The 18,956-nt window shown below is 39.9% G+C and overlaps 1 protein-coding gene across 1 annotated transcript; it reads right to left on the reverse strand.

The window, feature by feature from the left end:
* Positions 1-15,877: 15,877 nt before the first annotated feature.
* LOC133834347 (uncharacterized) lies at positions 15,878-16,934 on the reverse strand. Its single transcript, XM_062263936.1, has 3 exons — positions 16,572-16,934; positions 16,223-16,435; positions 15,878-16,012 (listed from the first exon to the last, which is right to left on the reverse strand). The coding sequence occupies exons 1-3, from the start codon at positions 16,932-16,934 to the stop codon at positions 15,878-15,880; spliced, it is 711 nt and encodes a 236-aa protein (XP_062119920.1).
* Between the last annotated feature and the right edge of the window lie 2,022 nt (positions 16,935-18,956).

Below are 18,956 nucleotides of genomic sequence, written 5' to 3' on the forward strand. Positions count from 1 at the left end.
GAGAGTTTCGGTTTCGAGGATGAAGTCTTATTTATGGTTTATGTGTATTTTTCCGCACCTATTTATGTAATCTCTTTTCATTACAATTAAGTTATGTTTTTTTTTAAACAATGGGATCCCATATCCTAACTTAAATTTTATGTAAGTTTGACCTTTGTTTTTTTCAAAGTTTTAATAAAGTTATGATCTTATCACTTGTAAGTGTTATTAAGAATTAGTGTTTTTGTATAGTTTTTGTTAATGGTCCATAGTCTAGAGTAATTGGGTCATTACAGGCCAACATGGTGGCATATGTCTTAAGCTAGAAAGGACCAGGACAATTAAATAGTGCAAGACAGATATCTAGGAATTTGGCAGAGGATATGACTAGAGCTAGAATAGAGCTGTTTGTTGGCCAGTTGTCCAACGTCACACTACAGTCTATGCTGTTAGAGAGGATAAAGGGGAGTCAGTTTGGTGGTCCACAACTGACAAAGATTATAGGGGACGTCCTAGTTGGAGTGTCTAGGGAATATACAATGTCATGTATAGGTTTGTAGAGGTACAAGGGTCGGATCTGTGTTCCGATGGACACTATTATCAGACGAGAGATTCTGGATGAATCTCATACTACCCCTTACTCTTTGTATCATGGCACCACGAAGATGTATTAGGATGTGAGATCGCTATATTGGCTGCTTAGGATGTGACAAAATATGTGGCTAAGTGTTTGACATGTCAACTGGTCAAGGCTAAGCATCAGAGACCAGTAGCGCTATTACAACCTCTGGACATCCCATAGTGGAAATGGGAGGACATCACAATGGATATCATGGTGGGGTTACCCAGGACTGTGGGTCAACATGATTCGATGTGGGTTATCATGGATCGATATACCAAATCAGCTCACTTCATACTAGTGAGGACAACGTATAAAGTTGACCAGGATGCAGATCTCTATGTGAGAGAGATATTGCGCCTTCATGGGGTCCCGAGGTCGATCGTATCAGATCAGGACCCCACATTTACTTCCAAGTTTTGGGGAAGTTTTCAGAAGACTATGGGTATGCAACTGAAGTTCACTACTGCCTATTATCCTAAGACAACTGAGAAGACGATACATATATTAGAGGACATGTTGTGAAAATGTGTGCTGGACTTTGATGGTACCTAGAGTAAGTATTTGCCTTTGACAGAGTTTTCCTACAATAACAGCTATTAGTCAACCATTGTAGTGGCTCCTTATGAGCGGCTGTATGGTAGGAAATGTAGATCTACCATTCACTGGGATGAGACAGGAGAAAGGAAATACTTGGGTCCTCAGGCACTTCAGATGACCAATGAGGCCATTGAGAAGATCACAGCTCGGATGCTCGCTTCTCAAAGCAAGCAGAAAAGTTATGTTGATCCCGAACGTATGAACGTGGAGTTCCAAGTGGGAGACTCTGTCTTCCTTAAAGTCTCACCATTGAAAGGGGTGAGGAGATTTGGGAAGATCTTGGAGAGGATCAGTCAGGTGCCCTATAGATTGGCCTTACCTCCGAAACTTTCAGCTATACGCAAAGTATTTCATATTTCAGTCCTTCGGAAATATGTGTCAGACATGACTCATGTATTGAGTTACGAGGATCTGGAGCTTGAGGTAGATCTCTCATATGAGGAACAGCCAGTCCAGATACTAGATAGGAAGGAGAAGGCCCTAAGGAACAAGACTATACCTTTAGTTAAGGTATTGTGGAGGAACAACAAGGTCAAGGAAGCGACCTGGGAGCTAGAGTCAAATATGCGGAATTAGTATCCCGAGTTGTTCAGGTAAAATTTTGAGGACGAAATTCCTGTAAAGGAGGGATAGTTGTAACGTCCCAAATTACCTAATAAGGCTTAGGGCCTTGATTAGGGGGCCAAGATGGCAATTTATGGAAATTATGTGCTTATGTGATATATATGGATGTTGCTATATGATTATGTGAGTTATATTGTGATATGACTTGATATGCATGTTTATGTGTATTAAATATGCTTGTGGGCCCATTTCGTATCGGAAGGGAATTTTTCATAATTTGGCCTGTTATGGGTATATTTGGCATATATGTAATATATGTGTGGGACCACATGATTATTTGGACATATTTGCGTTACTCGGCATGAGGCGATCCTAGGGAGCAAGTTTGCAGGAAAGTAACAACAAGATCAAAACTTGACTCCGGATGAGTCAATAGTTGTTTTGGGTTTTAGTGCATTACAGGGATATTAGGTAATGGGAATGGAGATTTGATGATATATTTTGAGTTAGTGAGATCACGAGGGAATTCTAGGGATTTTTACTATTTTACCCTCGAGGGCGTTTTTGGGACCCCAAGTCTTGGGATTTACTTAAGGTTACCTGAGCTCAAAATAACATGACAGAAACAAAAATATGTTCAAACTCTCTCTCTCTCTCTCTCTCTCTCTCTCTCTCTCTCTCTCTCCTTTTAACCGCTCGTTGCATTTTTGAAGGAAGCTTGAGTTTTAGGGCTCAGATTCAAGCAAGGTTAGAGTCTTAATGATTCTAGGGTAGATTAGAAGCTTGACAGCTAGAGCATGATTATTATTATGCTTGTAAATAATTGTTGAAGCATGTTGAATGCTATATATATAGATATTTGTTATAAGATAAATGCCTGTTAGCATTATATAATTGAGAAAGGCTTGACTTATGAGTGAAGGACGAAAATAGCGCTAAGCGCTGGTTGAAAAGCATTGGCTTATGAGTCAAGGAAAGCAATAACACGTTGAGTGCTAGTCATTTTGATTAGACCTAATAAGAAGTGCATCATATGCTTGTCTGACCCAACAGTTGTGGAAAATTAAGCGCCAGGTCCGCTGGGCCAGCTCTAAAGCTGGTTATATAGAGGATAGGGCAATGGGCCCCAGGGTGACTTATTAGTCTCATATCCTAGGGCATTGAGCCCTAATATGATTTATTAGTCATGTAACTTGGGCAACGGGCCCCGATATGATTAAGCTAATCATTTATTTAGGGAAGTTGGCCCCATATGACACTATAGTCAAATATATGAATGGTATGCATGCATGAGTAGGGTTATTACTGTTGGGCATGCTTATTATGATTTGGTAACGTGTTATTCACTGCCTATGAGCATGTCAAAGTTTTCTTGCTAGCCCTTAGCTCACGGGTGTTATGTGGTGAAGGTAAGGGGAAAGGGAAGCTGAACCAGCCATAAATTGGAGAGCTTAGTTGGTGACGTGTACATATGCGGCTGCTTAACCACCACAGCCAATGTTTCTCAGGGAACTAGGGTTAAACCCTATTTTTTCCGCTTAGGTCAATGGGTTGTAACTTTTGAGTTATAATTAACCTTTTGGAACTATAAAAAACTTTGTAAACGTTTAGTATGGGATCCCATGTACAACTTATCGTTTAATGAAATATCTATCTCTTTGACTGAAATTTTTAACCTTGGACCGTTAATTACATTTAGATGAACATTTATGGCCAAATGACTCGTTTATCGAGTTTAGCACTATTTAAAATACACAGTGTAACGATCTTGGCTAACTAGGGCGTTACAAAATATGTAAAAAAAGATTTCTCATTTATATTTATACAGTTTTTTTTAAATAATTTAGTAAAATTATTTTCAAAAGATGATCTAGTAATTCATTTAATAATTATAAGTAGCTACAAAATTTTGTTACATTCTTTTAAATGTTATTACATAATAAATGGGATTATTATATTATGCAAATTAAAACTAAGAAATTATTTTAGTAAGGTAAAATTTTGTAATAAAATTTATGAATAACCAATATGTGATTTAAAGCAATAATACAGTAGTAATTAAGTAGCAAATTATTTTATACTTGCTGAATTTTTGTGAAATTGACAAGAAAATAAAGGATCAAATAATTCCAACTTCAATGCGAGTTTTAAGATCTATCTCACGTATGCATGTTACATGCAATATAAGTTTTACGTTCAAATATACGCTATTTGATTAAGTGCATGATTCTTGTTTTCGAAACACTAAGGATTCAATAGTAGACTTAAGATTATTCTTTTATGATTTTATGTGAAATTTTTTAATGTTGATAGTGTTGTACAACATGTGCCACGTGTGCATGGCTCATGCACACATGAGGTATGTATGTTAGGCATGTGTAATTTTACATGATTTTAAGACGAACGTCTAATTGTGACTATAGGCTCGTTGTGACATACCTACATTTTACTTTTGCTTGGACTTGAGATAAGGAAGTTAGCTATAATTTCTATGAAATGTGTTATGAAAAGTATGAACTAATATGATAGCAAGAGTTATGGTGTTATGGAAAGTATTAGCTATGGTAAGCTAAAGTATTATGAAAAGCACAAATTTCCATGTTATGATATCAAATGTTATATGTCTGCTTGTATGTTGTATGAAAAGTAGTAGGTTGTTAGCATGCTGAACGCAACACAACAACGAACTTACTAAGAATATAACGTAAGTCATAGAGTGGACACACCGATGTAATTCGAGGACCTGAGATCCTGTTTACCTCATAGAGGAGGTCTTACCTGTTTATGCTTTTGCTGGTTACCTCATAACGTGACATTAACAATAGGGGTGCCATGATTACTTTATGTATGTTTATCATTATAATTTATGAGTATGGATTTGATATGAATATGAATAACTATGATATGGTTACGATATATTTTTCCATGAGTTTACGATACGAATATAATCTTCTTGTGTTTTCTTGATTATTGTTGTATTTGTTTGTACTTCCTTACTAGGCTTTTAGCTCACCCCCTTACTTTCCCCCTTTCAGATAAGCAACAAGGTTTCTCCTTGGCACGCACAGTGACGAGGGAGGTTCCGACATCTAGGCATGTATGACGCGGGGTGTCCTATGAGCAAATAACAATCAAGATGAGTGCCAAGAATAATTAAGAACTTATGTTATGGTTTATGATTCAAATTACGTCAGTGGGACTTGTTATTTTATGTATAAATTACAATCTTCACAGTAATGTTAAAAAAAATATCGTTTTTTACTAAAACTTAAATAATTACACATTTACGGTAAAACTTGTTCTTGCTTGTCGTATAACATATCTCTTCCCCTCAAAATTTATTTGTTATCACGACCAATCCTCAAACTAATATATTTTCTATATGTAAATAGATGTCCATATATATATTTATATAATACCTATAACTAAATAATTTTGTTTGCTAACTCGCCATTATAAACAGCAAAATGAATATATATATATATATATACATATATATGATAATATCTCATTACTCTCACTATTCTCTTTCCATTCTATACACTTCTGTTTTTTTTCTTTTGTCTTTTTCTCGTCAGTAATTTTAGTTCATCCATACTTTTTTATGCTAATTATAATAATTATAAATTAATTTATTTTACTTATAAATATTTAAAATGAATATAATTATTAATATTAAATAAATACTTATGCTTACATAAATTATTATATAATTAAAAAATATAATTTTTTTATTAGTAGTTTCAATTTTTTTTTTTAAAATATGATGCTTGTTTAATGCAATTTAACATTTTTGTATATATTAGTTACAAAAATAAAATTGTATCTCTTAGTTACAAACTTCATTTTATATATTTTTGTTATAAATATGTTAGTCAAATTCACAACTTACTTTTATAAATATTAGTTAGAAATGTAATTTTTTTAGTTATAAAATTAGTTCTGTAAATCTTTGTTATAAAAAAAAAAAAGAGCAAATAATTATTCTATAAATGTTGTTTACAAAAATGTAAAACTTGCTTACAAATTTGTAAAACTTTGTTATGTATTTGTAAATGTTGTTAACAAAAATATTTTTTTTTGTACAAATCTCAAACACATGTTTACAAATCTGTAACAACTGTTAACAAAAAATATTGTATTTTACTGCTACTTTGTATTTACAATTTTGTCCCTCTATGTTTTTCATAAAAATTATGTATTTTTGCAGGCTACCGTATTTTTCATATAATTTTTTTAATATTAATGTATTTTTGTGAATTTCTCTTATTTTATTTTATTTCTAAATACTATATAAAGACACAATATTTTTATTTTAAACTATTGAGCCAAAATTGCATATTTTATCAAGACCGAGTGTATTTTTCCTTAAAATGGTATTCTTCTAAAACATCTAAGTTAAGCGAAGTTATTTTTTTTTATAAATAAATTGAATATGGCGTTCTTTACAATTAAACAAATAATATGATACTAAATTAGCATGATATATATATATATATAACTATATCTAATCCTCGCCTCAAGTGGCCAAAATTAATGAATTCTGAAAATAATGAACATTTAATATTAATAGTCTATCATTTTAAATTTTACAAACATAAAAGTTGAATATGTGATTTTACATTTGTTCTTATTTTGAGTTAAAAATAAATATTAAATTTGTGATTAAGTTTTTTTATTCTTATAATTTTTATTTACTTTTAAATGGAAATTACATGAAATATAGCTTTTTTTAGATTTTTATTTTTATGGGGGTTTAACTTTTCCCTCTTTTAATGATTTTTTTGACTTGGAAGTTTATATTTTTGGGATTATTTTTCCATAAATTTAAAAAATATATATAATTATGCCATATTTTAAACGAAGTTAAGCTATCTTTGATTTTGAGGACAATTTTGTAACTTCCATTTTTTTAGAAGTTGTTTATTGTTTTAATTGAGGATAAATGTATATTTTCACATATATTTTAATACTAAATAATAATTTTATTGATTCTATGTTTTTCATAAATATATATATTTTATGTTTATTTTTTACATTTTTACCACGCCTAATTGTTTTTCAGTTTTACCAACTCAAATTTTCAAACATACGATTTTAAAATTTTATAATTATAAAAATACAATTTCAACTAAATGCCAACCCTACAACAATATAATGTATATAAAGCAACTTAAAATCAACCATACAACAACCCCACAACAATACATTGTTGAAAATATAATTACAAATCAATTAGACATCAACTCAAAATAAACTCAAAAACAACAAAATAGCAACCTCAAAAAGCTTATCCTTACATTTTAAAATCTATTAAAAATAAACTCAAAATATATCTCAACATAATTAAACATATACCCAAAATAAACTAAAAAAAACTTGAAAAACATTACCATAAAACACAAAAATTATTTGTGTTGACACCGTTTTTCATCAACTTAAAAATGAAGAGCACTAAACACAAAATCAGAAAAACAAATGACAGAAAAACGCGATTTTTTACGTGGTTCAACAGTTAAAATCTGCCTATTCCACGAGTCGATGTTATTCAACTATGGAAGTTTCTCAAAGCTTTTTGGAAGCAATTCGGCAGATTATTTCCAGTCCCAATTTCAGTGTGTTTACAAATGAATTTCTCCAATCTATTTATAGACTGGTTTATAGAATATCTCCATTCACATTTCGAGGAGTTATGATTCGAAAATCCCAATATAAATATAATTAAATGCATATAAATCCCCTAATATAAGGTATTTATTAACATATTACAACCAATCCCTTAAATATAGGGATTCTTAAACAGTAACCGTGTCCACATTTGGCTATCGATCTCGAACATTCGACTTACATATCTTCAGGATCGGAAAATCATCACGAGCTGGCTATCTTGACTTCCCTCGATCTTATTAAGTAACTTTATCGAGGTCGTCTCCTTCGAGCTTGTAATGACCAGGCTCGAACCCTTTTGACTGATGCTAATACAAACAGACTAGGAAAATGTAACAAGTGTTGAACCCTAGTCACTGTATCTTCGAGCTTGTCTCGTAACCTCGAAACACTTTCGAGATCACGTGGTTCTGAGCTTACCAATTATGACATCATCGTTATAATATTGAACGAGACTGTCAAACTTGATTCTCATTAATGTTGATCTCAAACTCAAGATCATAAATTTCTATTCTCGAAATTCCGGTGTAACATTTTTCCTCCTTAAAAGTATTAGCTCGAATCCTATGAGAAGGAAACTTTTGAATTGCTGCTTTCAAAAATCGTGCCACCTACCACACTCGAGTATGGACATGCGTCAACTAAGGATTGCACAGTCAGAGTACTTGAGTACCTTTTACATCTGCCTATGTCTTTTCGTATCTCCTTTTTGCTGCCATTTTGATATTTATACCCCAACCATCGGATCAAACTCAAAATCAAACCAACGACCCAGATTTGTTCGACCCTTGATATCCCCTGAGGTGTATATATACGCCCACTTCGTCTTCATCACTCCCATTTTTGCACTCCAAATTTCAGAAAGAAGAAAGTGAACCAGAGCCTTATTTCTGCCTTTGCATGTTCTCTAAACTGAAGAAGCAAAGAAACTCCAATGCACTCAACTCCGTGAAATCTTTCCTGCAACCAGTCCTCTAGTCGACGATTTCATCATTTCCACAAACAACTTTGTGTGAGTTCATGTTCTTGATCCTTTTTATTTTCTGCATGTTTTATATATGTTTTTTTATACTTCTTCTGTCTGTGAGAACACATTTACTGGTTTTTACTAGTTTTATTAAGTTTTTACGTCGATACTAGGCAAACTTCTGATCCCAATTTTTATGTTGTTAGAATCACTGTTTCAGACCCACAATTTCTAGTATAGATATGTAAAAATGGGGTTTCTCTGGGAATAGAAGATTTCGTGCAGCTTAAGAAATAGGGGTTTTTGGTTTAGGGTTTTAAATACACAAATCCCAAAAACATCACCTTTTTGGGTAATTGTTAGCTTTTTCCCTGAAAATTCGGGATTCTATTAAACTGGTATTAACTTTCCCACTTTTCGCGTGAGTGCAGCCTCGATATCCGAAGTTTACAATAGTTTGGGGATCATATCCAAGAAAAATCTCACCCTTTCGAGGCTATAGTCTCGATTGAGGTAATTTCGTGACCTCGAACTTTCGAGCTCAAATCGTCAAAATTATAATTTCTGTGATTTCCTATATTATGGGCCCTCACCCTTTTCTTTCTTATTAGATGTTGCAGTACTCAGTTGGGGCCTAAGCTTTCCATTCCTTACTTCTCGTCAACTCCCAGTCCTAAATCACCCTTCACACGAAACCAGCGTCTGATACGCGAGCATAGAGAAAGGTGTGAGCAAGAAGATATTCGAGACCAAATTTCGACACCAAATAGACAAGGTCGAGGAGAGAAAGAGAAAAATACTCTGATACGTGGTTTATCCAGATCTGGTCCTCGAAATTAAGCCTATTCCACTAGATCCCAAGCTCAAAGTCACCAGTTGCCTTCGAGCCTGGTACACTTTTCGTTTAAACTAATGAAAGATCTTTCAAAGCATTCTTCCACCACCCAAGCCGCATTAATTCCCTCCTCGAAAGAAGAATTCTTCGAGGCTGAGAACTATTGGAGCTCAGTCACTTCTACCAGTCAAATATCCATGCTGCTGGTGTACCACGGCCTTAGGCTCTCTGGCTCCCTGATGTGCCGACCTGCAACTTCGAACGAATGAAGCTGCTGCACCCCAGGAGATGGCAATCTTAATTGTAAAATCAAACTCGCTGCATGGAGTCGCGAGGACATGAGGGCAGAGGCTCTACTACCCCTGAAATCATATTTCAAGGATTTTCTAGATTTCGTTGGGCTCACCCCATTCCATCTCTAGACTAATTCCTTTAGGGTGTTATCATCCCTCAGGTCGCTGTACCACGAGCTGAAGTGAGAAGGGCCCTCACCTCAAGGGATATTATATCTTTTTTGCCTCAAAAGCAACCTATCTCGAGCTCGTGGAAGGGATGTGTAGTGTTTACCCAAAAAACGGCTGCTAATGATGTGGCAAGGATTTTTCCCTTGTGATCTACACATGGCGGAAGTGCTATTTGGCTATCGACCAGAGGCACATCACTTCATCAAGCTTAACTGTTAGATGCGACCAGGCTGGTCATATAATCTGATTTATTTCCTTCTAAGATTGTAATCCTGTAATAATTGCATTGAATATTTCCTCTTTATTACCTTGATACGCGGTTATTAAGGAAAGTTAAGGCCCATTGGCCCGTGTAACCCTCCTTGAGCCTATAAATATGCATGAAATAGCTCAAGGAAGGGACTTTTTGATCTCTGAATCTTTTTGCTAAGTATAGAGAGAAAGAGAGCTATAGTGCAATTATCCATCGTTCCATTGTATTTCTTCCAAGGTTTGTGAAACTCAAGAACCCTAGTTCTTTGATCATGGCTTTGAGATTTAGTATTAATAATAACACTAAGTGGACGTAGGTCATTACCATTCTTTGGGACCGAACCACTATAAATCCTTGGTGTTTTCTTCTTTTCCATGAGATTAAATTCTTAATTGACGTTTTATCTTCTGTCATACATTTGACTCCGTGTCATTGGCCAAATCGCAGGTCAACATTCTGGTGCTTTCATTGAGAGTTTGACGAAAAACTGTAAGAAAATCTAATGGCAAAAACATCAAAGAAGACTGGACAGGCTGGTGGTGCTGCACCATCCCAACCTCCTCCCCCAAATGTGGCTGAGAATGAACCACATTTGGAGTTTGAAGAGGAGGACTTAGATTCTGAAATGTTGAGGGCAACGCTGGGGGTGTTGCAGGATAAGTTGGCTAATCTAAAGGCCAATCAGGATAATGCTACAGAGACAATGGCGCTGCAACAAAGGGAAATAGAACGCCAGTGCCAGGAGCTGAGTGAGCAGCATGAAGAAATGGATCATCGACAGAGGGATGCCATGGACGCTCTTGAAGCAGCCATCCAATTGGCTCGAAGTCAGGCTATGCTAGCCTCCCAGCCAGATCAACTACCGAACGTGCCACCTCAAAGAGGTCCCAATTCTAGCCCTCCGCTCCAGCCTGCAAGCCCTCAAAGGCTAGTGCAGCCGCCTGTGGCTCAGGATGATGTCCCACCAAGGGATCCTAAGCAGCAGCCTCCATCTCAGGCTGATCGAGGTAATCCCCAGCGCCCGAGGCAGAATAGGGCCGGGTAGCCGCCCCGCAGCCCTAGATGCCCAAGGATGAAGAGCCGCATCTACCGAGTAGGGGGTCGCATCCTTCTGCCAACAGAAAGAACACCGAGTCAATCTCTGTGGTCAGGGGCCCCCCACGGCATAACAATGCACAGGGACCCAATGATCAACACAGGCCTCCCCTTCACAACCGAGAAAAGCCAGCCCGAGGAGGAAATAGCGTGAGCAGCCGGTCATCCCATAGTTAGCCACAGTTTAGAGATGACCATGACTATAGTGAGGTTGATTCCGGCAAAGGAAACGTTGGTCGGAGGAATGAGGAGAGAGGTGAAGGCAAAATCCCCCCACCAAGGGATAATAGGCCAGCTAGCCAGAACGCTGGGGGGCAACCCATGCATCAGAACGTTTTTAGTCGGCTAGGAGCTAGCGAGCAGATATGTAGAGACGATGATTTAAGGGACGTACTTAATGACTGCCGTGAGAGGCACGACGAGTACGCTCCCCCGGCACCGGTGGCCCCAACAGTCTCAAAAGCTATTTAGTCTCAGATTGATGCTCTGAACCAGGCGGTACAACAACTGGTTGGGGGACGAACGTCCCATATTGAGTACGATAGGAGGAGGGGCATCCCCTTTGTACAGAGGATTGCTGTGGCTGAAACCCCCAGTAAGTTCAAGATGTCGACATTGCCGTACTTTGACGGGTACGAAGACTCGGTATCTCACATTAATAAGTTTGAGATACAAATGGATATACAAAAAGTATCGAAAGATGCCTGTTGCCGGATCTTCCCTGCGACACTGTCTGACACCGCCTAGGAATGGTTCTTCAAGTTCCCTCATTCTAGTATAATATCTTGGGAAATGTTCATGAAGGAATTTTATGGACAATTCTACGCGGGTCGCATACACCCCACAGAGGCCAACCAGCTGGTCGAGATATGCCAGAAGGAGGGAGAGCCCTTAAAAGAATATGTCCAATGCTTCATGCGAGCAGCAGCTGGAGCCAAGACAGTGGGCGATGAAAGTAAGATGATGGCTCTAACTGCTGGGGTTAGGCGCCATTCACCCCTCTGGAGTATCCTTAGAAAGAATGGGGTAAGAAGTACCCAGGAGTTTTTAGATCGGGCTGATCGAGGACGCAATTGCCAATGAAGGAAAATTGCCAACAAAAGACAAGGGCTTAAGGAAGAACCCGCCAAAGTCGCCAACGGGTTGGAAAAACCCAATGGCAACGGGAATGGAAATGGTAGGAACGGTGGAAAACGGGCAAACAATGAACCCTCAGCTTCTGAGAGTAAACACCCCAAAGGCAGTCGATACGAGCCGAGATTCACCAACTATACGACCCTTGTCGAACGTCGAGCTGAAGTCTACCAGGAGACCAGCTCAAGCATGCCTTACAAACAACCCACAGCTATAAGGAAAGATATCTCCAAGAGAGATACGATGAAGTTCTGTCATTTTCACAACGACTACGGGCACGACACCAATGAATGTAACCAGTTAAAAGATGAGATTAAATTCCTGATCAGGCAGGGACATTTAAGAAGATATGTGCGAGTCGCAAGAGGGTTTCAGCGAGAGACTCAAGGTGGCAATGAGCAAGCGCCTGCACGTCAATGCTCGCCACCTCTACAGCCAGCTCCTGTGGCAGGCACTTTACTCACCATATGGGGAGGCCCACATCTAGCAAGAGACAATGGGAAGGCAAGAGAACGATATGCTCGAACCCTACACCACGACCAGGACATCGAGATGATGAGTGTGGAGGACTGAGCACCGAAAAAGGCTCGAATAGAGGAGGAATTGATAACCATCTCTGAAGACGATGCCCATCACGTGCGATTCCCACACTCCGATCCACTGGTCATAGATGTACAAATTGCCAACATGATGGTGAAGAGGGTGTTGGTCGACACAGGAAGTTCGGTCAACATCGTGTACAAGTCTTCACTGGAAAGAATGAAGCTGTCCGTCAAGGACCTAGAGCCATGCAACCAAACCATCTATGGTTTTTCCGGTGAAGGGCTCGCCCCAACAGGGTCAATTAGGCTTCCAATTACAACAGTTACAGAAGGCGTGCAGAAGGTTGTTTTGTATGTAAGCAAAAGGATAATTGGAGCAGAGCAGCGGTACCCACCTATCGAGAAGCTAGCCTATTGCTTAATTTTGGCCTCAAGGAAACTGCGGCCTTACTTTCAAGCACATCCAATCACCGTTTTGACCGACCAGCCTCTACGGCAAGTTCTGCAAAAACCAGAGGCTGCGAGTAGATTGTTAAAATGGGCAGTCGAACTTGGGCAGTTCAATATCTCTTACTTGCCAAGAGCAGTGATAAAAGGGCAAGCCCTGGCTGACTTAATTACAGAGTTCACCAAACTTACAGATAACGAGCAAACCGAAGAGCTGGAAGAGCCTGAGTCGCAAAACCAACCTCCCTCATGGAATTTATTTACAGACGGCTCTTCCAATGAGCATCATGCAGGGGCAGAGGTGATCTTGATTACACCTGAAGGGCATCGATTTCACTGCGCAATCAGGTTTGACTTCACTGCTTCCAACAATGAGGCTGAGTATGAAGCATTACTCACTGGGTTACGATTAGCCAGGGACATGAATATAAAGGTGCTCGACATCTACAATGATTCTCAGCTGGTGGTGAATCAAGTCATGGGAGAGTACCAGGCACGAGGTTTAAAGATGGTTGCCTATTCAAACAAAACAAAAGATCTATTGGCTCAGTTTGACAAATACACCCTCCAGCAAGTACCTCGCGACAAGAATTCCAATGCTGATGCTTTGGCCAAGTTAGCAAGCGCGAAGGATGCTGATACTCTGAACATATTACCAGTTGAACGACTATCTATGCCGAGCATCCCAGCAGAGGAGACCACTTTGGTGATCCAGATGGTGAATACGTGGATGGCACCATACGTAGAGTATCTGACGCAAGGCGTGTTGTCGACGGACAGAAACAGAGCTAGGACCCTTCAGTGACAGGCTGTTAGATATGTCCTGGTAGATGGAATCTTATACCGGAGGGGATACTTAATGCCACTCCTCAGATGTGTTTCGAAAGAGAAAGCCAAAGAATTGATGAAAGAGGTACACAAAGGCTTTTGTGGGGACCACGCTAGGGGGCAAAGCTTGTCTAAAAAGATCCTGAGGCAAGGATACTTCTGGCCCGCGATGAATGAAGACTTGATGGAGTTTGTACGGAGATGCGACAAGTTCCAGAGTTTCTCCAAAATCCCACGAGCAGCCCCAAATGAGCTTAAACAGATGCAAAGTCCATGGCCATTTGCAATTTGGGGGATAGACTTGATCGGCTCTTTGCCCGTCAGGAAGGGCGGCGTCAAGTATGTCATAGTTGCCATCGATTATTTCACTAAATGGGCCGAAGCTGAGCCACTCGCAACCATTACGGCCAAAAAGGTGTTGGATTTCGTGATCAAAAACATCGTTTGTCACTATGGATTGCCAAGGAAAATTGTCTCGGATGATGGCACACAGTTTGATAGTGATTTATTCATGGACTTTTGCGAACGGCATGGTGTTATCAAGAGCTTTTCTTCAGTCGCTCATCCCCAACCAAATGGACAAGTTGAAGCAATCAACAAAATGCTAAAGGATACCCTGTAGAAAAGACTATAAGAAGCTAAGGGTGCTTGGCCAGAGTAATTTCCTGAAGTCCATTGGTCGTACAGAACTTCCCACCGAACAGCAACAGGCCATACTCCATTCTCTTTGGCCTATGGATATGAGGCTATGTTGCCCGTGGAGTTAGATCTGCCCTCACATCGCAGAATAACGTACGATCAAGGATCAAACAGCCAGCTATTGATGGAATCCCTGGGCTCGATCAATGAGAAACGTGAACAAGCCCAACTCCGAGTAGCTGCGTACCAGCAAAAAGTCGCTCGGTATTTCAACTCTAAAGTATGCGAGAGAAAATTCAGCGTTGGAGATTTAGTACTTCGAAGAGTTTTCCTAAAAACTCGCGACCAGGCTGTTGGAGTACTCAGACCTAATTGGGGAGGGCCTTACCAGATTGAAGAAGTCCTCCATCCAGGCACCTACAAACTTGCCCACTTAAACGGAGATCTCATTCCTCGCTATTGGAATTGAGAACACCTGCTCAAGTACTACAAATGAACAATTCTTCTTAAAGGATTGGCTTGTATTAATTTTACTTTTTACAAGTTATGAAAAAGGGTTGGTCATTTTATGTGACTAATCGCTTATAAGTGTAAGATCTTATTGATCACTCGTACAGACACGTTTTGTCCATTTATTACGAGAAATATAAAGGATTGTGCGCAGCCAGTCATTCTTGCCATTTATTCTATTGTATACAAGTATTTGCTCATTACGTGTGTTGTTTTGCCGTATTATAATTTTAATTGTTTTTCTTTGAGCAGTAATGTTCGAACAGATTCTGGTCAAGGCAAGTGACCAAGGACCTAGAGCTCCTCGATCACTTGGGGGGCATATAAGGTATCTAGTAGGCAATGCATATCGAACGGTATGTAAACACATGAGCAAAATAAGTGAAAGCATGTTAGGGTACTTAGAGTATTTTTCAAAATTTTGTATTTTGTTAAATCAAACGAAAGTACTATGCTATGTTCTGGCATGCGAATAGATGTTATAATAAAAGACAAATATTATAATATCAAAAGGAATCCCTTTACACCGCGAGCAGTAACTGCTCGGATGTAATTGTTTGTTGAAAGAAAAAAGTAGCTGCCCGAGCAACAATAAAAATAATATTTTTCATTACATCACGACCCGTAGGCAGTGTACTTAAAAGATTAAAGAGTAAAAGAAAAATAGCAGACTACAAGGATGGAGGATCCTGAGAGGTGCCCTGGTCGGCGAAAGTTGTAACGTCATTATCCGCCTATTCTACGCCAGCGGCCAATGAGATTTCGGGCGAGGCAAGTATCCTTGCTCTCTCTTCTTCCGCCAATCGAGCAACACGTTGGGCTATCTCAGCATGCCTTGTGCGCTCGAGAATATAGCTGAAATTAGCCTCCTGATTATGTTTCCAGAAGTCATAGAAACACTTAACTGTGGCGTTCTTGTACCTTTCCAAGTTGCTGGCGTTGGCTTTTTCAAGCTTCTCGATCCAGCCCTCCAATGTTGTAGTCTCTTGTCTGCTCGCAGTCAAGTCCTCCTCGAGCTTTTTAGCCTCGCGGTAGTTGACGCGGTTAGACTCCTTGAACTGGTCTCTTTGCTCGACGACCTTATCCAGCGCAGTCTGCTTCTCCCTTAACTCCTCCGCCAGCTTGTTCTTTACCTCGAGCAATGCTGCATTTGTCTTCTGAGCTGCCTCAAGCTGTTCAACATATTTCGCTTCGGCAGCTTTGAGTTCTTCGGCATGTCGTTGCTCGAAATTCCTGGACTGCTCGGTGATAGCACCCGAGCGGAGCTGGCTAGCAGTAACAGTCAGCATTGCCTGCAATCAGAGCGAAAGTTAAACTGATTGTAATGTACAAAAGGGCTATCTCCACAGAAAAATAATGACTTAAACTGGCAAGCTCATTTAGTGCGCGGGTTAAGATTTGGTCGACGTCCATCGTCTCTGTCCCCACCATCGCCTCTCGGTAATGTTCGTGCTTCAAAATTTTGGCAATCCTGTCTTTGGCTGATCTTAGGGCACGACTCAATAGGTCGCCCCCTGTGGAAGTTGGAGTAGCCTGTTGAGTCTGGTCGGTTGGAGCCGGTGGAGAAGGGGTCGACCCAACCGGAGCAGGAGGAGTTTGCTGCTCGAGAGGAGGAGGTGGTGTTGCATTTGTTGATGGACCGTCTGTCAAAGGGTCTGCAGTACGGGATTTCTTGGCCGGAGGCGCTTTACTGCTTTCCCCCTGATGTCGCTTGCTCGATTTCCTCTTGCTCGCATGAGCTTCAGGAGCCTCGGGAGCATAGTACATGTCGAACACATTCTCGGAGTCCATGTCTGTAAGAAAAGCAAATACACGAACAGTGAGAACGTGTCAGGAAAAGAAACAAAGAAAATTGTAAGTAAAATACCCAAGCTATCATTATTGGTCGCTACATTATATACTCTACTAGTGTTACACTCACTCTCTGGCATGAAGAAGTCTGAATTTAAAGCAGGAGGATATTTAAAATTGCCATCCCCGTCGAAGAGGTGACAGGGAATAGGCAGGCTATCAAAGAGCGAAACATCAGTACCGTTCTCGTCTGACGACTCAAGAATAGGCTCTGTGGCCTTCTTCTTTCCCTTCCCTAGAGGGGCCGGTGCAGTAGCAGGTTAGGGGCACCAGTTGACTCATTGATGGTCACCCCAGTTGCCCTCCTCGGAGGAGGTTATGACACATCTGGCTGTTGTTCGGGGATTTCAGTGTCGGTAGCACTCCCCGCAGTAGATTTCCTCACATCCTGGTGATGAGCCAAAAGGCCGACCAGTCTCAGATTGGCCTTTGTGACTAGCTATTTGACACTTTTTTCTATGTCGGTCATGTTGGCCAGGAGGGCTGATCGGATCACCATGTCCGGAGTAGGGTCTGGTCGCAACCATGGGCCTGAAATGCGCTAAATTTCTAAGGGTAATGCAGCAAAAAATTGAAGAAAAATCAACGACCAGTGGTACAAAGACTTTACCTCCTTGTGTGAAGGCCAAGTTGTTCGCGACCATGTCAGTCATCAGAAAGTACTCCAGATGGTACCTCCCCACGTTCGAGATAAAAGTGGTGTAAGTAAGGAAAGTGCAGCTTGTTTCTTGATGACAGAAGTGGAAAAACCCCGTGTTTTCCTGGTTGGGGTTGGATTTCAGGTCGAACAAGTAGTTGACCTCATGTGGCATGGGGACTGGCCATTTTTTTATGGCTATAGAGGATATAGAGTGCAAAGAGCATTCTATATCTGTTGGGGGTTATTTGAAAAGGGGCGACCCTAAAATAATTGGCCACCCCCTGGAAGAAAGGATGAAGAGGCAGGATCGCTCCTGCCTTGATGTGATACTTGGACCAGGCGCTGAAAGCGCCTCTAGGCAAGTTCTCCCATTGGTCTTGGGTGGGTTCGACTAGAGTCACCCCAGGAAGTCCATATTTTTTAATGTAATTAGCGATCATCCTAATCGTTACTCGGTTAGGAGGAGCTACGTACCATTAAACATCTGGTTGAACGGCGTTTCGAAGTTTAGCGTGAGTTTGGATGTTAGGGTCGGGGATATTTCTTTCTCGACCACTGGTCGAGGGAATTCCAGCCTGAGGAGCAGCTGATTTGAAGGGTTGGAAGATTTCTTTTTCTGGGCAGTGGATTTTACTCTACCCATGGCTGGAAGGTTTGATTGAGGTCTATTGGGTGGGGTTCGAGAAAAAGGAATTTCTGGTATCAACTGCAATTGTTGCTCCTCGTCTTCAAGCAATCGGGAAAGCAAGTCGTCGTCGATGGGCCTCTCACCTCCCCATGGATCTTGCATGAAAAGATGCGAACAGAGAAAGGGGGAGACAAGAACGTAAAGCCTAAAAATATGTGTTGAGAGTTAGAATAACGTTGCTCGCGGATAAAAGTTAATTTTTTATACGGCCAGTAGCATTCTAGCAAAAACACTAAGTTTTATATGAGCAGTTTGAAAAACAGATTGAAAAGCGGAAGTAAAAAGTTTTTCAGAAAAAAGCTTTTTTGACTCCGAAAGGGGGGGGGGGGGGGGGGGGAGGGGAAACCCCAGTTTTTCAGCTAGCCTAAAAATTGAATTTTTACTTCAATTTTACGCCCTTAAGTCTACAATCTCGACTACCAAACTGGCTCCTAAATCCTACTAAACATTACTTCACTACCCTATCAAGCATCTATTGATATACACACAATCCCCATAATAGCTTCAGCCAAGAACATGCAAAGGAGTTCATGAAACTTACTTAGATAAAAAACGGAGTCTGAACACGAAGTCTGAATAGGAAAGCTTTTGAATGTCTGGATGTGAGTTCCTAGGATTTCTTGGCTCTGAAGAT

This window comes from Humulus lupulus, chromosome 1 (genome assembly GCF_963169125.1).
Source record: "Humulus lupulus chromosome 1, drHumLupu1.1, whole genome shotgun sequence".
Lineage (NCBI taxonomy): Eukaryota > Viridiplantae > Streptophyta > Magnoliopsida > Rosales > Cannabaceae > Humulus > Humulus lupulus.

What these genes read in the sequence shown, in the direction of transcription:
- LOC133834347 (XM_062263936.1), bottom strand. Translation starts at nt 16,934, where the DNA reads ATGGACTCCGAGAATGTGTTCGACATGTACTATGCTCCCGAGGCTCCT. An exon ending in AACATTACCGAGAGGCGATG is followed by an intron (nt 16,436 to 16,571) that starts GTGGGGACAGAG and finishes CTCTGATTGCAG; the next exon opens with GCAATGCTGACTGTTACTGC. An exon ending in AGCAGACTGCGCTGGATAAG is followed by an intron (nt 16,013 to 16,222) that starts GTCGTCGAGCAA and finishes AAACATAATCAG; the next exon opens with GAGGCTAATTTCAGCTATAT.